Consider the following 22,392-nt stretch of genomic DNA (forward strand, 5'->3'; position numbering starts at 1 on the left):
TTATTAAATATTAGATATTTATATAATATTTTAAATATCTAGTCTGCTTGTCTAGTAAATGCTGACCCAACTCTCAAAAGTCAGCTCAAATATCACCAGCTCTGAGGAGTCTTTGATATCCCCTGGGTAGACCTGACAGTGCCTGTCTTTTTTCCTTGACCATGCTTTCAGAAACCTTAAAACCCGTTATTACACATACTTGTTTATGTATCCTTTCTCTCTCCCAGGCAGAAAGTCAGGGATTCTTTCCTGCTACATGTCCACATCTGTAGGACCTGGTACTGTACATGGATGCTAATAGGCCAAATATTTGATATATAATAATAAACAACCAAATAGTGTTCACACTGTGATCTTTGGGCTCAGAATTTGAACAAAGTAGGACAAACCAAAACATACCTTTATTAAGTCTCACCTTGCCTAACAGAGAGGAATTTAAGATTCTTATATTTGAGTATATTTCAAACATGATGCCTCGTTAGTAACATCTAGTTTTAGAAGTGTCAGCAGTAATTGATAAGAACATTATTTTTATTAGAGAACTCTTCCAGCCTGCCAGATACTTATCATTCCTAGAGATCTAAACCCCTGGTAAATTGAGAAATATTTTTGCATTTTTAAAATGTATCTGTTATAATAAACAGATTTAATGGCAGCTAAAATACTTTTCATTATTCACTTATTTCTTAACAAATATCATCCCCTCTAAAAATTTTAAGTGCCTTTTTTTGGGTATGTTTGGCCCAAAGAATAGTAGAAGGCAAGTATCCCCATGTTATATGAGATTTGGCTTTGGAAATGTTACTTTGGGCAAAGGCTTTACTTTTTCAGCATCATTTTTTTTCACCTATAAAACAAGGAAGTAATGAGGATTTTGTAGGAGAATTAGGCATAATGTGTACACAATACCTGCATTAGTCTAGTTTAATAAATGTTTTCTAATGTAGCGTGAGGAAAATGAAGCAAAGGGAAGATTTTGCCGTTTCCATGTCATTGTTGATGTCTAGTATTGCACTAAGCCCTAGAATGTAGATAACTCCTTAATGTGGTTAAAGAGCTTGGAGTCAAGAGATAAAAACTAACTCTTCTAACACCGCTCCCCAGTTTCCCATTACAAGGCAGATGGAACGTCTGTTTGTTCTTTCAGTACCCTTCAGACAAGCCATGGTTTTCCCTCTCTCTAAGACTAATGACCATAGCATCCAATCCAGGACACTTGTGAGAGCAAAAGGGGGCACCATGATTACACAGAGATAATGAGCATAACCAGGATGTTCTGGGCAAGCTGGCACATAACGTTACCCTAACCTAAGACCTTTTGACACAACAAAAATCTTTTACTCCACTGCTGCAATTGGAAAGCAAGGTGGGAAGAGCTTGAGCTCCTAGGAGAATGAAGTTGGGTTTGAATCTTAGCTTTTCCATCACTATCTATTTCCAATTAGGCAAGCTACTTCACCATTCTACCTGAAAGTAATTTTACTTGGCTTTCAAGGCCTCAGTTCATGTGTAAGAGGGTGATAATATCAACATCAGATTACTGGTAGGATCACTGAGTATATATGTAAAGCTTCTAGCACAGGATGTGACACTTATTAGCTGCTTTGTCAGTCCCCTTCCACTTGTCACTTAAGCCCCTCCAGAGTATTTCGGAAACAAAATACAGGCTGAAACAGAAGAAACTTAGGTAAATCAATTAGATACCTTAAATTGTATACATAATTCTTAGCTTTTAAGTCATAAATGGTAAACCCTTGACAGGAATGACTAATACTACATTTATACAGACTTTAATAGTTTTCTCTATTCCTTTCATTTTCTACATCAAGACTAAATATTGATTCTCTGACAAACTCAATTCTCCTTTGGTCCATGTGGTCTCACTGCTTTCCTATGAAGATTAAACAAGAAGACATGTAGACTGTTAGGTTCTGAAGAGAGATTTAAGCTGGTCCTATTCAAATCTATTACAGTTCCTATGTTGCTGTCTTCAACCACAACCCCTCTCCCTGCTGCCAGGGTTATTATTAAGGCTCCTGTGTGAGGCTCCTCCTCCATCTCGGTGGCCTGACAGGCATCCAGTTGTGTGTCTGTCCCTTCCTGTGGAAACGGAGGGTCTTGAGATCTATGGACAGTCTGATGATAGGAATGACGGCAATAGGAGTAGCATGGGAATTCAGGAGACAAGAGGAGATCAGTGAGAATAGCTTCTGAATCCCCCTGGAATCTAGAAGACTTGGGAGTAGATAGAGGGGTTAGGAAATGACATGCAAGTGGGATGCGAAAGATTCAAACCCTCCTAGTGACTTCCAGTGCACAAGAATCAAGTCCAGACTCCTTAACATGCCCTCTAAGGCCACATGTGATTTGGCCTCTGCCAACCTGTCTGACCCCATCTTCTGCCACTCTCTCCCTTGCCTCCTCTGATCCAACATGCCAGGCTTATTTTAGTTCTTTGAATGTGCCAAGGACTGTTGTTCAGTGGCCCTTGCTCATGCTGTTATTTATTTACTTATTTTTGGCCTTCTTCTCCCTATCCCTCTTGCAATCTTTGGCTGGTAAACACCTGCTCATTCCTCAAGTCTCAGCTCAAAATGTCGCTTCCTGAGATGCCTTTCTTGACCCTTCCATCTAAATTCAGGCCCCTGTGTTTTTGTCTTAGAGCACTTTCTTCTGTTCTTTCACAGCTTCTGTCACAGTTCCAACAATGTATTAGTGTATTCCTTTGCATAGCATCTGTCTTTCAACTAGATCAAAAACTCCATGCAGACAGGGTCTTTAGCACATTGTCTGGTACTAAATATATTATCTTGCCTAGGGAAATGTTTCAGTTTTCTTTTCTAAGATGACTTGGAAATATTCTTGATTTCTGGGGCTCCCTTGTCTCCTTCCTTGTTAATTGACACTTGGGAAGGTTTCTTCAGAGTTATTTTGAAATTCAACAACCACAGCAAATATTTGAATCAAAGTCACATGAATGGATCATCTGTCCCCCAGCAAGTGTTAGTAGTGAGATTCTTTCTTGTTCTGATGGGGTGAAAGAGATTAGCAGGCAGCAGCTTACCAGGACCTAGATGGTACATCTGGATTTTCGACATGTTGTGCTTGAAGTAACTATGGGACATGGGGCAGAACTGTCAAAAGGCAGTTGGAATGGGCGCCCGGAGCTGGAGAGGTAGTTTATAAATGAAGATTTGAATTTGAGTCATTTACACAGTGATGGTAATTGAGATTAAAGTATAAGTAGACTATGTTAATGGAGGAGGATACAGAGAGAGAAGGGAGATAAATTCCTGGGAATACATATAAAGGAAAGGAGTTGGGGGGGGCAGAAATTGAGGAGTGAGAGAGGCAGGAAGAGGCCCTTCTACATCTAACAGAACGTTGGGTGTACATATAACGTATTTGAGTGAATGTGGTGAGGAAAGCACCAGAAAAAGCTTTCTTCTCTTTTAATATTGCTTTTTAAAATATTGTAAACAATGGAATCACTTTGCTGTACAGCAGGAATTAACACAACATTGTAAATCAACTATACTTCAGTAAAATAAAATTTAAAAATATTATAAACAAAATAACTCTCAAATTGAAGAGCTCTTGAGAATCCAGAGAGCATGATTTATCTGTCAAGAAAACTCCTGGACCTAAACTGTAGTAGTGAACTGTTAATATAAGAAGGAATTGTTTCTCTGAAGAGTCCATGCCACAAAACAGCTGTGAATTCTGAGTAGTGGAAATATGTTTTCTTTTTAATTCTTTGTATTATTTTGTATTTTAAGTAAATTTTCCAGAAGAGAGTATGCAATAGACATTTGGCCATTTAGCAATAATCATGTGTGAATTGTTGGATCACCAGAGAACCAACATGATTGACATTGTCATTTTACCTTTCAGGAATTTCTAAATTTGAGTTTTGGGGTGTTCGTGAGTTTGTTTGGGTAATGGTGTGTGACCAGCTCCTTGACACTCTAGATCAGAGGTTGGGGCTGGTTTTTTGGGGCCTTTGAGCTAAGGTGATTTTTATCTTTTTTGAAGAGTTGGGAAAAAAAAAAACAAACCAGAAGAATCTGTGACAAGAGACCATAAGTGGCCCACAAAGCCTAAAATATTTACTACCTGACCCTTTATAGAAAAAGTTTGCTGAGTCTTTCTTTAGTTTGTAAGTTGTGTATGAAATAAACCAAAAATTTCATAAGAAAACCTCAAATGATGACTGCAGTTCCAGAATGTCTTACATGTCTTAAGGCTTTTCTTTTAAATAGTGACTTAGCTGTTAAATTATGAGAGCACATTTTCTTTGGTGATATATGAACTTGACTGATTGAAGACTGCCTTATGTGACTTGACAGTATGGTCAGAGGCCTTCTGTACTGTATGGTTTATCACAGAATAGTTCTGGAAAATGTTTAAACCTATTTCGGTTGTGTTTAGTTTATCCCAGGCAGCCTCAGGTAAACACTAGCATTGACGTGTTGGAGCAAGATATGTAAAGTGAAATAAAACATATATGTGGAATTGAATTATTTTCTTTGTATTTTGCTGGCCCTCTGAAGAGACATTTTCTAGTTGCAAAAGAGTAAAATCTTTGAGTATTAGATTTTAGAAAACTATTTGAATTGTATACTTTTTTATATCAATAGTGTTTCATGTCACTTGCCTTCTGTCTTTGTAATGAGATGTCGTTGATCTATTCTGTTCTGAGTATAAATTTCCTCAGTTCTTGAATCCTCCTGATATTGTTCCATCAGAATTTGCAAGTTGTGGGAAATAAAAGTTGATTATGAAACAGTTCTGTAATTGGAAATGACTGTGAACCGAGGCCCTATCTAATCAATTGCTAAATAATTCCCTCTCAAAAGCGGATTTGATATTTACATTTTGATTTTCATATTCTGCTCACAGTGTTTGTTGACAGTGTCTGACATCCCCTGCCACTGGATAAATAAAGCCTATTATTTCCTTTTTAACATTTTAAGTGATTACTCTCATACAAGAGCTAAGGTTAAGTATATTATCAAACTATCATCCTGTCTATTTGAAGAAGCTGGGAATCTTGATTAATATGCCTTGTTAACTGATGATTTCAGTTCCATACTGGTAGTGCTAGAATAATTTGTATAAACCAAGCAGTACAGATTCCTTATTTTAGCACTAAGACTTACAAAGGCTTCTTTTAGCAGCCTTTAATTTTGTACCTTTGTATGTGACATAGCCTGTGGCTGTGATAGCTACTGTGAATCTCCAGTTGTTTGGGGATGAAAGGAGGAGGCAGCTGGAAACTCGGTAGCTGCATCTAGCTGTCTACCTAGAGAAGGCCTTGATTTCAAGTTTATCTAAACAAGCTCGACTAATCCCAACTATCTAGGGGGATCCACTGTCAAAACAAGCAGCGTGGCCCTGAGGCAAACACAGCTATACAGAAATGAAGGCTGGGGCTTCCAATACTCTGATGACTGCATACTGGAGGCTTTTTTCCCCCCTGAAAGGGGGTAAGAGAGGTAGAATTTGCATAATGCCTTTTCATTGGAAACTTTTGGAAGGCTGACAGACCTCCAGCTTATAGATCTGTAGCCACAATACATAGTCTATAGGAGAATCCTTGAATGACCTAACCATATTGAAAGGAAATATAAAAGCGTCCAAGTATAGCCAAGTGAGAGAGGAAAAGAGGCTGATGCATTGTCTAACATCTGCTGTACTTCTCGTTAGTTTTGTTCTTTGCTATTCTGTGTGGACTTTGGAGAAGCCTAAGACAGCCTAACATGAATCCTATAATCTTCCTTCTGAATATTTATGTAGTGTGCCAGCTTCTAAGCTGTCCTTTGCGTTTTCCTACTTCCCCCTCATTTTCATGCTCTCAAATGAGGCCAACATTTCAAAAGCTAAATAAATGTTTGTGAATGTTTATAAAAGATTTGCATAAATTTGTCCTTGTCTGACAAAGATCACTTTTTTCTTATGCCAGTTCTGAAAAAAATTTTTTTAAGGTTTTGGTGCTTGTCTTGACAACAAAGTCCTGCATCCCAGAACAATGATTGCTGATTAAGTGGGTATGCAATTGTGATTGAATAGGCTTTCAAGATACTGGGTAAAAAGGCCTATCATCTGAAGGCTGAATTATAGAATTTAGAAAATGTTATCAGAAGTACACATTTAAATCTATTTTTTTGGTACCATATCATTAGGTTAGACAAAGGGTTCTTACAATTTAAAGTATAACTACCCACGGTTTTAAAAATCTACTGTATAAATTTTAATAGTTAGAATGTTTCAGTAACTCAGAATATCACTTTTCTTTCCTATGGTTGAACATATTTAAAAATAACTGTTAGACCTTTAGGGGCTTTTGGGAAACTGTAAGGCTACCAGTTGTACGTGTTAATATGGTTATTGGGATGGTAATCAGAGGAAATATACCAGGCAGTCCTTTAAGATATCTGAATGTACAGTCATACCTTGAGAAAATATAAACTACATGGAATATGTGTTAAGGCTTAATTATAGGACACACACACACACACACACACACACACACACACACACACAGACACACATATACACAGAGCCCAGATACTCATGCCGCCGATGTGTTTGCTGAATTCATTTATTTTTTAAAATTAGAATGGATTTTGTGGGGTGACAAGGGATGTTGTGGGTAGAGGTGCTAATTTAGTTCAGAGATATTCGAAGATTGGCAGGAGAGAGAGGTAACAGCCAGTTCTGTTAGTCCTTTGGTTGTATTGGTTTAGAGGTTTAAGTTGTCATTAAGGCACAAACTAGAGCCACTTCTCTGACACAGTTTTTATCACATCTGCTAGGCTTGTGTCCCAAGAGGAGACGTGGAGAGCAGTGAATTCAGCATGGGCCCATTATCGACTGCTTTTTCGCGTGTTGTAAAAGCAGTGAGACCTCAGGGAGGCTTGGAGCCTCCTCCCGTGTAATGTCCAAGTCAGATTTGAAGGACTGGTGGCAGGAAAGCTTTGGCCTTGGGGTATGAATTCTAAGAAATAGAGGCACAATTAAGTTTAAAAAATTCAAGGACTTTGAGCTTGATAATGAAAGATTTTTTTCTAGACAAATGTAAGTAAAAAAGTTGCCCATCTGTGCACATTTTTGTGTGCTTTTAAAATATTTAAAAGCTGACAGATTTTAAATGCTTATAAAATAGTATTTCTATTAGTGCTCTTTTTTTTTTTTTTTTTAATAGTATCTTCCTGAGGGCAAGTTGCTTCTTCAGTGAAATCATGTTTGTAGTTTCACTGTTGGGACTCTGTTCCTTTGGTATGTGCTGACTTGTGTGTCCCCCACCAACCATTCCTCCCCCCGCCCCCGCATTTTCCCCAACCTTTCTTTCTTTTAGATAAATTCATAACATAAATGTTCAGATAATAGGATTTCAAATGTCTAAGGAAATGAACAAAGCAAAATATTGTAGAGTAATACTGTTAAGTGCAAGGAATTATATTACCGATACCACTGAATGCTAATTGCAAGAGATTCAAACCAAATCATTTATTCATTTTCGAAGTATTTGAAACAGTGTCACAAAGTTTATTGGTGTTTAACATTGACCTTATAAATATAGCTCTCTCATTTTCAAACCTTTTGCTGTAAGGTTTAAAGTTAATAAACTGAAATCCGAGAATATAGAATGTTATATAATATCGTAATTTGGGGACAACTTTAAGTAATTTTTGAAGAAAGGGAAGGATACAAAAGGATAAAGTGATTGTGTTAAATTAAAAAAATTTTTGTATAAGATTCAGTGTTTTTACTTTAGACTTCAAAGGTCATGAAGGTTTACACTTAAAAGTAGTTCTAGAGGTGGCTCTTCTGCTGTTGTAAGCATTCCACCTATATACTTAGTGTCCTTGATAATTTAGATATAAAGTTTACATGGTACAGAAAATAGTGAATTTCTATATCTTATTGTAATTTAATTTTTGAATTACAACATTGACTATGCATATTAGATATTACACAAGGTAGCATAATGATAACATATGCATGACTCAAGATTAAAGTTTATAAAAAGTGAACTGAGAGTAAATATTGAAGTATACCAAAGAAAAGAAGCAGACTCTGTAGCATTTGAGCAGCGTTGTTAGAAATTTGACCCGGCTTTTATGTTCGGGTGTTGAAAGGCCTTTCTGTAAAATCCCTTATTCAAAGCTTTTTCTCATTGGAAAAAAATAAAAGTTTGGTTGTAACTATAGTATGGATCTTGGGTTTAAGTTGACATTTATAGGGAAGGAGAAAAATTGTATTTCCTGTTTTCATATTTAGGAAATTTCTGGTCAACATTGTTGAACTTGGTGCTAATTAAGCTTCTAAGAACTTCTTACCATTCTGTTTTACTCTTCTGAATCATAAGCATTAAAACCTCTGTTAGCTTTCACTTGGAGTCCCTGGTTTTAACTTGAAATGGCTTAAGGTAGAAATTTTGCTAGCTTTTTTGTATGTTTGGATTTTGTGTGTGTTCTGTTTTTAACTTTCAACTTGAGTTTTGAGATCATCAATCAAAGCCTTTTCTTTCAAGTCAGCTGCACTGATCTCACTTGCAGGACTTAGAGGGTCAGCATTTACCTCATGCTATTAAAAATTGTTTTTAAACATAGAAATAGAATATTTTAGGAATTTGGGCTCCACAGATCTTTTCATCACACATCTACATTCTGAAATGAACAAATAAATTACATATGAGAGACTCAGGAAATGCTCTCCTACTGTCTTCCTGCTTCTTCCTCCTTCACTCCTTTTTGGACAAAGGTGAATTATCGACCACTATACCAGCAATTTCCAAAGAGGGTGATTGTAGCTTTACGTATTTTAAAATACATTAATTTATTCAAGCAGTCTCTTTGCTCTATTTAGATGTTTTCCTGCACACATTTTCTTTTTCTTTTGGACTACTGAGAATGTGCCTCACCTCCCAACATTCTGTGACCCCAGTGGACGTTATAATCAGCCTGCACTTTTGTCTTTCAGATGGCATTTATTTGCGGGGTGTGTATGTCTGTGTTTGACTGTCATTTGTTTTCATCTGCCAAATACAACTAATTTTTGTTTATGGGTTTCAATGAAGTAATGAAAACAAAGTATTTGACATCTGAACTGATGGCTGTTGCAGTATCTCATACACCTTCCCACCCCGCACTCCAAATTCAGGGGGAATTGGTTTAGCCTCTCATTATTAATGATCCTTGTTAACTACATCAAATTTAGTCTTCGAAGTTTTGCCTCCAGATAGGATTCTATTATGGATAATATTATAAATGTAAAATTTTACCAGGTTTTTAAGGGAATAGCTCGGTTTCATTAGAACATAATGGACTTTGTCCGGATTGGAATAAGGTCCCTTGATGGGCCTTCTGACTGTATGAGAATTCAAACTGGGTGAAATGAATCCAAAGAAGACTGAGATGAAACTTGAATTCATTTCTGATTTTCACTTGCAAATGAATCCAGTGTTAGGGTTGTTGATTTCATATTTTGGTTCACACTCTGAGATTTGGTATCTCCTTGTGGGCAGAGCTTTGTAGATGTTGTCGCGTTTCTACTGCATTGTGTGATCTGCTGCTTAATATACCCATAACTGAAAGGTTAGTGCAACTGCCTGCCCTCCACGCTCCCCCCCTGCCCCTTCTGCTCTTACTTATTCCCGCATGAAGTATTGTATATTGTGTTGGGAAGAAAAGCCCTTTTGGAAATTGCCTATTTCATAAATTGTCTGGTGACACAAAGGGGTTGAATTCTGTATTCTTGTCTCATTTATTTTGAAAACTTTGCTACTGAACTCACCTTAATCAATGAGCTCAGTGTTGTCTCCAATAAGTTATGTGTTGGATATATTGATTGGGAGGGATTTTAGAAAACCCGTCTGGGGTTTATAATGTCAGCAGTGTTTTGATTATGAAAAGAGTTGGAACCTGGGGACATGGAACCAGGTGGCAAATGTCCTAAAGCCAGTGGTGACATGGTGGACTGGTTCCCTCCTGGGATCTAGTTCATGCCCTGCACTTTAACTGTGGTGACTGGCTACTATAGATGCACTTTTTGCTCATTAAAATGTTAAAAAATCAAACTGTACATAAAAAGATTTGTGAAAATATAAACTTGGGAATTGATCTGGAGAGCTGGCACAATCTTCCCCACCCCCTGCCTTAGCAACGAGGTCATTTACATTTCATCAGCTGTATTGCATCTCCAAGATCCGATTTATGATTTACGTGGCAGTTGAGGTTGTACTGAGGCTGGTCGTCTGAAAGAGCTTGTGTAGGCAAGGGAGGGAGGGAGAAAGAGAGAGAGAGAGAGGAGAGAGAGAGAAAGAGAGAGAAGAAAACAGGAGAATTACTTTCTACAAAGAAAGTTCCCTAGCCAGAGACACAGGTTCAAGAGAGAAAAATGGGTTGGTAACTGGCTAGTGACTGTTTTCCCAGTAAAGTTAATATTGAAAGACTGTGGGACACTCTGCTATAACCATGATGCTCAACATATGTTTAAATCAGTGTTTTAAAGTCCCCTCTCTCAGAGAGTGGTACTTTTCATATTGAAGTAATTGTGTTTTTCTTTGGAAAGAGAGGATAAGGTAGTTACCTGTTTATATATGGGGAAAACATCAGTATTAAGAAAAATTGGTTTATTTCAGCCGTTTTTATTTACAGGAAACATTACTTGTTTTCCCCTCCCTGTTCCTGTCCTCCCCTTCCCAAACTGAGAAGTTTGATTTTGCAGTTCTGATTGAGATAATGTGTGAATTTGCCTAACACGGAGCAATGCTCATTTTTGTTTTCTCCTCTGACAGCACACTACTGTGCTGTTTGACTTAAATTGGAATATCAAACTCTTGTAATATCACAAACATGAAGAAACATATTGTAATGCACAAACATGTGCCTACATTTGCCTATATTCCCTTCCCTCCTCCCCATCCCCCTGCCCCATTGCTTAATTAGACTTATCACTGCTTTCTTGGGTAAAAAGGAAAGCTCTTGGGAGGTGGGTTGTACTCAGCCTACATTGGGTATTTTGATATTTGTTCTAATATTATCTGACAGACAAGTTCATGGTTGCTTATTACTCTTGACATTAGAAAGTGGTAAGTAGTTTCTGTATTGTAGTGAGTAATAAGTTGGGCATATTAGATTTCTCTGACTCTGCTGTAGCCATGGGGGTCCTTTCTTTCAAAAATCTTGAGGGCTTTTGTCAGCTCAACTCCAGCATAGAGTAGAGGAGTACGTCTGCACCTGTAACTTTTGAAGGGTAAAGGATAAATGTCTTTGTAGCTGGTGTTCGCAATGAGTGAGCACTGGGGACTGAGTTTTAGAGAATGCTTGGTACATAAACTAAAGTCAAGCAATGCTCTGTGGTATTTGAAACTTGATGTGAAAGGAATTTGTAAGGAATTTCTTTTTGTGTGTAAATCCTAAGAGTTTTGTTTATGGGGCTTATAATATATTTTATAATGAAAACTGCAGACATTAAAATGAATGTGTTGTATGATCTCTTTGCCAATATTTGCCTGATAATAACATTATGCATTGAAAAATTGCTGTTGTTCTTCTGATTCCCCATTACCTATTGCAATTTATTTTACTATGAGTTTTAAAACAGTATGTGTGCGGTCTTATGAATATGCCACATTATGAAATTAATTAATGTATCAGTAATGCCTCAGGTTATGCTGAAGTACTCTTACCCGCCCTTTTTCATTTTTCACTTTTCTATTCCTTTACTGTATCATGACATGCCTTAACAGTGCTGTGATATACACCCAGCCCAAAATGATATTAAAAAAATAGGATATGCTCAATTGAATTATGTAGGCAGAACATGCTCTGGCAGAGAAAGTCAGTGTGCTTTCTGCTTCATTGAGTGGGTTATTAGATTGATGTGGTTTATTTCTTGAGTGATAGAACTGGTTTTAAAAATAAATGAAGCGAGAAGCATCAATTCAGTTAGCATTGATAATTCATTATTATTGGTTAGAAAAGTGCTACATTTGTAAACTGATCTTTAATTTATCACTTGGATTAGGATTTGCAATGGGCAGGTTTGTTTTAATTTGAACCAGCTTCTCAATGACCGAAAAATGTGTTCTTCATTTTGTCTTGAAGTTGGATTTTAAATAGTTAAAAGGCAAATCAAGTGCATGAAAGGAATACTTTTTTAAAATTTATAATATTGGTCTATGAACTTATGATAAGCACCAACTGTGGTCTGTCCAAGTCTGCAGTTAAAATTAAGTCAAGTTAGAGAAAATTCTGTGAAGGAAGTAATGATTAATTACTTGGGTCTGTGTGTTGCTGTTTGTATATATTCTGTGTACGTGAAATGTATCTATTGGGAAAAGTCACACACCACTGTATGTTGTGTCTCATATAATATTCTTAATGTTAGAAGTTTCTCTTTTATGAATAAGTCTTTGAAATGTCACTCTGGGTTTTTTTTTGTACCCTTTTTGTATACTTCCCCTGAGTAATGTGCTTGGTTTTATGTACCTACATATTTGTAAAAAGACATTTAAACTGGTAGTGTGCTTTGGATTTTTATAAATTACAAGCAGGTAAGTGTGTTCCATTTTGATAATGACGTTTAATGATAATGACTAAAAATACTGCACACTTAAAATTGTTATAGTTTGATTACAAAATAAATTCATGCCAGAAATGGCAACTTCTTTATAAAGTAAATAAAGTTTTAAACTCTAAAAAAATGTAGTTGACAATGTTCGGGGACAATTATCTTCCAGTTGGTTTTCTGTTTTGCTTGTGATTTGGCCTATTGATGTTGGGAAGCGTTGTCTAATCCTGGCCCCCTCTGTTCCTAGGTAACAGGCAAAAACGGTGCCAGCAACAGCGGCCCTGCCAGGCCAAACCCATGTGGCTCGGTGTTATTCACTCTGATCCATATGGTCAGGCTGGAGATGGTCCCTGGAGGGGTGTTAACACTCAGCAGCCCACCCGCCTCCCTCCCTTCAGAGCTTTCCTGCACGGCTCCTGCTGCTTGCCCATGTGTGATTCTTGATTAATTTTTCATTTTTAATGAAGTTTGATCATGTTTATTATTTCTCATGATTGACTGCCTGGTACTCCTCCCATGTAATTGATAAAGCCCATATTTCTTCATCTGTCTCCTCTTTCTTTAGGGTAAAGTTGCTAGATTGTGTGCCATGGTTAATGTTAGATTTATTGGTCCCATTAGATGTATAAATTATCTCTCTTTCTCTCCACAGGAAGTTCTACAGACTTTGACCAAGTTTTGTTTCCCCTTCTATGTGGACAGGTAGTGTCAGATTTTCAAACTTTACTAGAAAAAAAAGTGTCAATAAACCTGCTATGGAAAATAAAAACCATACCATTCTTAACAGTCTGTCTGTTTAACCATGATTTAAAACACCTATGTTCCAAGGAGAGTTGCAGTATTCTCCTTTCCTGGGGATTTTATTGACACTATCAAAAAGTTTAAAGCCTAGAGCTTTGCATTGGTTAGTTTGTGAGATATATTTTGCATGACATTAAATTTTTTATTTTGGTTATCAGACTCAAACCATGATTAAGAATGGTTGGTATTTAATCCAGTGCTATTTAATTTTTATTGAAATAGGAATATATTTGACTTAACCAAGTAGTATTGCGTAACTCCATGGCCTTACGAGTATTATATAGACTTTGTTTTTCTTAGACTTCAACTTAAAATTTAAATCAGCATAGGCCCAACTTGTTTAAAGGTGTTCAGCTATTTAAAAAGCACATTGCCGAATAGTGTCTTGCATTTTGTTTAGGTGTCTAAGAATGGTATCTCTGGGGAAATAAGCATTTTCAGTAGATTTCTAGACTAAAAAATAAAAATCATCTAAACATTTCCTTAGTATTTGCATTATGATTAACTGTTTCTTGAAGTGGTATGAATATCAGAACTTGAAGATAATTAAAATAGTCTGAGGGTCTTTTTTTGTTTTTTTATTTTTAAATAAGCCAATAGCTTATTTTTAAATGGCTTATTTTTAAAAACAATTTTAGAAGAGCTTTTTTGACTTATAAAACTATAATTTACTAATAATGCTAATAAAATGACAAAACAGTCATCTTAATCTTATTTTCAAGGAAGGTCTACTGTATTTTTCATTACAGTTTAAGCATTGTTTTTGCAATCATTTATTTTTTCACTTGACTGCTGCCTATTCGTAATGTTGTCTTCATGGAAAATTGAACTATTAGACTGTATAAATGTTAAGTTCCACTTTTAGCGACAGAGGTTTTAGAAAATATCATTATAAATAATAAGTGGCATAATCTGTTCCAAGAAAGCTATGCAATGTGCCCATCTTCAGGAAGGTTCTATCATATATTTTAGTGTACCCAGACGAGGCAGACCTGAAGGAGTTTAGTGATTTAGAGTGCATGTGGGTAGTGTACTGCTTGGATCTTTTCTACACTCTGTAGTAGCAGTGTCCTGGTTTATTTGGCATAAACCTAAAAATGGTGTGAGATGAGAACTGGTAGCCAAAGGAGTTTAAAAGAATACTAAAAAGCAAAGGAGTACTAAAAAGCAGCTTTGGAATGTTGCCAGCCACTTATAATCACTGTTTTCTGTGGTTCTAACATGTTATTTTTTAAAGCCAATCAACCATCGTAGTATTTCCAGACTCGGGCCTTTTAAAATCCTGGTACCAGTGCTGTTTTAGTAGCAGGTTGATGCTCAAAACAGAATAGCCTTAATTTTAAGAGGGTCAGCCTTTGTAATGAGAGTCTTCTTGTCTCTTCTTTATCCTATTCCTTCTAAAAATAGCAAGGAAGTAGGGTTTTGTTTAGAGACGTTTAATGCAAACTTCACATTTATATGTATGAATTAGTGATGCATGAAATCTCCTCCAGTTGCTTATAAAATGTATTACAAATTATGGCAAGGGCATATTTATACAAATTAATAAAGGTGAAATGTTTTTAAAATGTCGCTAGGTATTTAACAAAGAAAAATAAGAATATATCTTTACATGACTCCTTGATAAGAGTGGTGATCTGTTTTGGATAGGTATTCCTTAATTGACTTTATAAACTAATATTAGAAGAAATAAGCAATGAGATTAAATCCCTCCCAGCGCGCGCGCACACACACACACACACACACACACACACACACACATGCCCCACACACATCTTTACTTACCTACCTGTCTGGGTGATTACATTCTGAAATGGAAGAAAAACAGAGTCCTTAAGTTATAGTGCTAAAATCTGTTTTGTCACCAGTAACGGCTGATGTCCTTTTTTCTAAAATGCTTCTCTCCAAATTACCCTCCCCTAATCGTGTTCCTCATTTTTTTTTTTTCACAAAACAATTTGGGACAGAAATGTCTCTTTATGGGTATATTTTAATCTTTACTGTATACAATGGTTCTTTCTTACATTGTGTTGTATTATGCACCCTGTAGGCATTGATAACTTTTATTGATACAAAAAAATCAACTTAGTTGGGGGACTATATTTTTTCTCTTCTGTTGCCCCACTTCTAACTGTGGCATACTTCACTGCAGAAGAGATAATAATAATTAAGTTTGTTTACAAAAAAATACAAAGGTTCTAACGTCACTGCTTTTTATTAGCTCGCAGTTAGCACTGTCAAATGGATATGCCCAGATTCTGAGGCCCACAATGCCCCGCAGAGGTATTTATGATATTGTTTGACTTAGAAAATATGTCGTCATGGGAGATGAGTAATGCCCCGGGTGATTATGTTCAAAAAAGAAAGCTACCTAATCTTTTCAGTATCTGTGCTTTTCTACCTCAAGGAACAGTAAATACAACTTTCTGACATTTCTAGTCTATATCAAGAGTGGGATTTTCACAGTCGTCATCAAATCACCCATTAACATTGGCATCTTGCTGTCTCTTCTGTTGTTTTAAGGTTTTTCTTTCTGAAACTAGGGCTTATGAAAAATAATAATGCTGGTAGCCCTTCAAAAGAAAGTGCTTTCTCATGTGTTATCTCATTTTATCCTTCTGTCATAAAAGATGAGAACAAGTGCTGTTATCATCACTGGAAGAAATCTAAGCTGTAGAGAAATCGTGACTTGCCCAAGGTCCACTTAGGCTGCTAGCACAGTCTAGACATCCATCTCCCAAATGAGTACATTTCTCAGTAGACCACCTTGTGGGAAGACTAGTCACCAGATAGAGGGAGGTAAGGAAGGAAATTAGTATTTCAGTTCTTAATTGATTCTAGTCAACATGCTGGACGTTTTTACAGTAATACCTCATTTATTCTTCCCAGCAACTCTAGGAGATAGGTGGCGGTGGTATCTCTTTTACAAAAGGGCAAAGGAAGGTTCAGAATGTGTAGCATTATGTTGGGTGGTGTGGAAATGGTATCAGACTTGGAGCTCTGCTGTCCATGCATTTCTCAGTCTAGTCCAGAATGTATTGTAAAGACACAGTAAACAATATCTATCCAAAAGGATAATGAGGTTGGGAAAGACTGAGATGGTCAGAGAAAACATCATATAGTGGGTGAGGCTTGTGTTGAGACTGCAAGGACAGCAAGAATGGGGTAAGTGGAAGGGAGAGCCCAACACCCCACATGCGCTGAAGAACAAGGTAGAGGAGAAACTGCGAATGAGCCTAGAGATCATTTGGCCAGAGCAGATGGAGCCTCCTGCTGAGAGGGTAATGTGTGCGGTAAGAGCTTGGGCTCTGACTACAGAAGGCCTTGAAAATGTGTGGGAATGAGACCACAGGATTTTAAAGCTGAAATTCATCTGGCTTAAGCATCCCATTTTACAGAAGGGAAAGTAAGATCCATAGAGGTGAAATGACTTCCTTATGTCACAGCTATGTAATTACAGAGCCGGGGGGCGGGGGGACGGATAATCTTATTCCCAAGCCAGAGTTATTTCTACCCTACCCTGTACTTGAAGCACTTGGTGGAAAGGAGCAGTGAAATGACAGTGCTGAGATCCCTGTATCACTCTCAAAAAGTTTTTATTCTTGATGAAAGCAGGCTCTTCAAAAAAATAAAAAAGATTTGAATCCCATTTCATATTGTGGTGCTACTTACTTGCTCTTGATAGCTGGCACCCTGCTTCAGTTAGTCAAAGCACTCAAGAGACTCACTGGATGGTGGAAAAGCTATTCTCCATGTTTGTGCTTATCTTCTTTCAGAACCCAGAAAACCAGCTACTATTCAGTTGTCCTGTTAATTATACTAGTACACACAAGTGACATGAGCATGAAGTGAAATGACATCTTTTCAAGGGCAGAGGCACAGTTTAATGGTTTAGGATGTAATCACAGATGCAAATGTGGTTCAAATGCTATTTACCATTTTATTATGTATCTGTTATGTGCCACGCATTCTGTTGTGCTCTTTTCCTGCATTAAAATCTTACACATTTGCAAGGTTGCCATTATCATAATGCCACATATGAGGAAACAGAGGCTCAGCTAGGTTCGCTAATGTGCCCAAGGTCCCACCATTGGTAAGTGGCGGAGCTGCTGTGGGAACCCACGTTTGTCTGACTTCCAGTTCCATCATACTTGTTCTATATCATACTGCCGTTGTTAGATCCATCACACCACAAAGAAAGCCACCAAGCAAACTCTTAACATTTATTTCAAAGGCAATATGTAGTTATTGTAAAAAAGTAGAAAATTCAGGTAACTGAAGACAATGAAACCCATTTTTATTCAGATAATTGAAAGAAAATGAAACTAAGGTGCATGATTAGTGCATTAGTATATGTCTGCCCAGATCTCTCCTTTCGCTTCCACTTCTATGCATTCATCCTGCTGTGCTTTTCAAAACTGAATCCATTTGGCCACTTGCATCCCTTGTTTTCCACCCTTGGTTTAGTCCCTTGATTTAGCTTAAGCTCTTGGTTAAGCTGTACCCCATGGTCATTTTCTGTAGCATTTGAGAACCATGAAGCAATTGGGCTTTAGTGGACAAAGCATCGGGGGTATCAACCAGGAGACCTAGGTTACAATTTTGGTTCTGCCGTTGACTTGCTCTGTGCCGTGAGGCAAGTGGCCTCTCCCATGACTACCTTAGTTTCTTCATGGATGAAATGAGGGAATTGAACTAGGTCTCTGTTGTTCCTTCTAGTTTTGATTCTTTGTTTTGTTTTGATACTTTTCCATTCTCCATTTATGATTCATTTTTACACTGTCCGGCTCATGTAGATGAGGGAGTGGAGGGATCTCTCTTCTTAGAATTATCCAGTGAGTTTCTCGAGCAGAGTGTGTGACCTGCTCTTGGTCCCCAGGCATTTTGGGTCAATGCCATCTTTGCCACTTGGATCTTTGAGCAGGGAATGTGAAAAACTCGAGTTTTAGGCAGATGGAAGTTGTGTTTATGGAAAGAAACTGTGAGGCTCATGTAACTAAAGGTTGGGAGATGTGGTAGTTTGATAAAACTTGATTCCTGCCTGATGTCTCATACACAGTGAAGGAAAGGAGAAGCAGCTCTTATGGATGCCTTGCAGTAGATGGCCCAACAGGTCAGCTAGGAAGCTGTAATGAACAGAACAGCAAAATATTTCTATTCCATCTCTCAAATTTTATAATTTCATAGCAATGGTAATTATTTTCACTGTGTACCTATTAGATGTCATTTACTTTGTATACATTATTTCTAATCCTCAAAACCACTTTGCAAGGTAAGTATTATTCCCATTTTAGAGATGAGGCTCAGAGAGGTGCAGTAACTTGCCTGTGCTCACATCCGTAGTGAGTGGCATATCTGGGATTCTAATCCAAAGTCCAAACCTTACTGTTTCATCTTCTTTCTCCTGCATCATAAGTCTCTGCCTCTATTGAATCATTCCCAACAGCTTAAAAACAAGCTCTGGTATTCCTCCATCCTAAAAATAATACCCATCTTCGACTCTTCATTCCCATTCAATTACTGCCTAATTCTCCACTTCTTGGAAGAGTTACCTACACATTTTAACTTATTGCTCAGCCCTCTTCAGCTTGTCATTCTACTAGAGCTTTTCTTATCAAGACTGTCTAAAACCTCCATGTTGCTCAATCCAATCGACGTTTTTTCCTCTTATCCTGATGCCTGTGGATTTGGTCGACCACTCCCTCCTGCTTGTTCTGCCTGGTGGCCCTTCTTTTCTTCTTTGATGATCTCTTCTCTAGCCATCCTCTAAATTGCTATTTCTGTAACTTAGTCCTGGATCCTCTTCTGTTTCTCTCAATTCTCTTCCTAAGTGATCTTATCCTTTACCATGGTGTTAAATACCATCTTTGTATAGATGATTTCCAAATTTATAGCTCCAGCCCAAACTTTTCCCCTGATTTCCTACGTAGTATGTTCAGCTATGTACTGGACATTTCTATTTACAGGTTTCTTAGACTTAACATGTCCCAGATAAAACTCTTGGAACTCTTCCCAAACACGTTAGACTTTCCTACCATTAAATGGTAATATGCTGCCTTTTTACTCCATCTCAGTCCATCTGCTGGCTCTAACTTGGATCTATCCACCTGATCCATTTTCACTCTCACTACAAGAGTTAAGCCACCATCCAATCTCACCTGGACTATTGCTGTAGCCTCCTGACTGCTTTCTCTGTTCCTACTTTTGCCTTCTTCCAAACTGTTCTCCACGTAAGAGTCAGATAAAAATTTTAGAACTGTAGGCCAGACTGTTACTCGCTTGATTAAAATCCTTCAATACCTTTCCACTGCCCTTATTAATCAATCAATCAGCCAATCCTAATTCTTTACCATGGTCTATGGGGCTCTCTGCATGATCTGGTGCTTGCTTTATCTTGCACCTTGTTAAGCCACTTCCTCCCTGTCTCTGGGGCCTTAACTGTGCTGGTGACCTTTTAGTACCTTGAACATGCCCAGCTCTTTCCAGCTGAAGAATCTCTGTGCAGCTCTTTCTCTGCCTGAAACACCCAGTGCCCTGCTTGTGGAGTGGCTGCTCCATCCCATCCTTTAGGTCAGTATTGTCAGCATTTTTGAGAAGCTGTCTCTGACCACATTGTCTCAGTAGGGCTTTTCCTTCTCTTCCATTTTCTTCTGTCTTTGTTCTTTCTTTCGTTTCATATAACACTAACACAAGCTGTATGCTTTGAGTTTATTACGCTTTCTCCAACTAGACAGGAAGCTCCACAGCAGGATGGATGTTGTATATCCAGCACTTGTTGCGGTGCCCAATGTAGTTGCTCAGTTTGTAAGATGGGTAACTAAACTTAAAAGTGAGGCTGATAGGGCTTCCCTGGTGGCGCAGTGGTTGAGAGTCCACCTGCCGATGCAGGGGACACGGGTTCGTGCCCCGGTCCCGGAGGATCCCACATGCCACGGAGCGGCTGGGCCCGTGAACCATGGCCGCTGAGCCTGCGCGTCCGGAGCCTGTGCTCCACAACGGGAGAGGCCACAACAGTGAGAGGCCCGCGTACCGCAAAAAAAAAAACAAAACAAAACAAAAAAGAAACAAAAAGAAAAAAAAGTGAGGCTGATATAGAAAATCTGATTTCTCACTGGAAGATTGGAATCAAACTATCCATCCACTTGCTTCATGCCATTTATACACTGAACCTATAAATAACTTGAATATTAGGCACAGTGCTGTAGGAGGGGTCTTGAGTGGCTGACAGGCATTTAAGAGGCAGCATGAATTTTAAAGTCTGTGGTTGGAATGGTCATTACTTTTCTCCTCTGTTTTCCGTATTCACCTAGGCATGGGAAGCACAGCTAAGGATGATTTTGGTCCTGGTCACCTGGCTTAATTCTGGAAATACTCAAATTTGGTTTCTCTTGCTTAGTGGGAAGTATAGTTAGTCTGTTTGATGAGACAACTATTTGAATTCCTCACATACCTGATTTCCTTAAACCGAGTTGACAACTTCTTTGGAGGGTTTTCATCATGTTTGATGCAGCATGGAAAGGACTTTGAACCAGAATTGGGCTTGGGTTTTTATTTTGGTCCTGGTTACTTTGAAAAAAGCAAACCCAAACCACCATCACAACAAAACACCCTGAGCCTCAGTTTCCCCATCTATGAAACAAGAGAATTGGACGAGATGGTTTCTAAGATTCCCACTACCTTTAATCATCATGAAATCTCTGATTCCTGTAAAAAATGCACGGATTCTGATCCTGGAGGTAATCACAAAAACTGCAGCCTTTAAGGGAACCAACGCTTTCTTTCCCCAAAGTCATTTTTTATAGAGAAATAGTAGAGAGGGAATGACAAATTCCTTGAAGATTCAGACTCCTTTGAGTTAATCTGAACTCAATTTGACTGTTAATTTGACTGTCCAAGGAAAAAATATTTTAGAGTTTAATGGTCTGGGGCTTTTAATGACTTGTACTTCACCCTACTAGGAATTTAAAAGGTGAATCAACTGAGAATAATGTGTCCCCTTCTAAGTTGTGGCACCCCAAAAAGAATCTTTTTCACTTTAATGTAAGAATGAGTAACTCACTTGGTCACCCAGAGGACTCCCCCTTGCTGAAAGGCAGCCTTCCTTCCTCCATTTATAAGTATTACAAAGCTGAGTCAGTCAGGAAGATTCTAAGCAAATGGATGATTTTAACATGAATTTTAGTTTTCATTCAGATTGGTAGCAGCTTGTATCTCTTTTATTAATTGTTCCTACAATGGTCTAGCCTTTATACCAAATGCTTATCTCACTTATTCCTCAAATATGCTTTGGGTTGGGTGGTAGTTTCCAGGAGAAGAAACTGAGCTACTTAGAGGTTAAGTAACTTGCTAAATTAAGGCCCAGTTAGCAAGTGATTGAATTGGGATTTGAACGAAGTAAATGAGTAATGAATCTTTCTTTGAGCCTACAATGTAGCTGAAAGAATTTTCAGCCTTTTTAAAGGTAGTGAAAAGATAATAGAGAAATTAATGACATTCAAATCACAAACCAAGTTGTGTTCCTTCTGTGTCCTTTTCCTAGAAATCCTGGGTGTTTTCTTTTCATCTAGTCCTATCAATACCCTTTCCTTCTAGGATGCTTCTTTTTAAACAGTCTAGAAGTGAAGTCAAACCCTGAGTTAAAATAATGAACAGTCATATTTTACATGATCACATGATAGTATTTCATAAAAGCATGACCTTATTTGTAACTTAGAATCATCCTGACCTGTTGGTTTAAATATTTCAATAATACAGGTTTTCCCCCTCCCCCAATGAGGCCCACTTTTTTCCCCAATCACTTTAATTATGTGAGCTAGAATCCTGTTTCTCACACATCTTTAGTTCTCAACCTTGTTAAAATTAATCATATAATCCCCCTTTAAAACATAGTATTAAATCACCATAGTAACACAGTATCCAAGCTTTATAGATAAAACATAACAGCCATAAGAAGGTAGTTTGGTGTCCCCTTGACAGCTCTGTAACTTTTGTAGAAATATGTTCCTCTCC

At 37.7% G+C, this 22,392-nt stretch overlaps 1 protein-coding gene across 5 annotated transcripts in view; it reads left to right on the plus strand.

Annotated features, from left to right (window-relative positions):
* DENND1A (DENN domain containing 1A) overlaps nucleotides 1-22,392 on the plus strand; it is a 493,467-nt gene that overhangs the window by 112,098 nt on the left and 358,977 nt on the right. For 3 of the 5 annotated variants that reach the window (XM_060014173.1, XM_060014175.1, XM_060014176.1), the window contains exon 1: nucleotides 13,160-13,284. In XM_060014173.1, coding sequence (XP_059870156.1) covers nucleotides 13,172-13,284 — 113 coding nt within the window. In that variant the 5' untranslated portion in view covers nucleotides 13,160-13,171. Of the gene's footprint in view, nucleotides 1-13,159; nucleotides 13,285-22,392 lie in introns of those variants that run through there. The other 2 variants (XM_060014177.1, XM_060014178.1) reach the window with 1 other exon arrangement.

This window comes from Delphinus delphis, chromosome 6, assembly GCF_949987515.2.
Source record: "Delphinus delphis chromosome 6, mDelDel1.2, whole genome shotgun sequence".
NCBI lineage: Eukaryota > Metazoa > Chordata > Mammalia > Artiodactyla > Delphinidae > Delphinus > Delphinus delphis.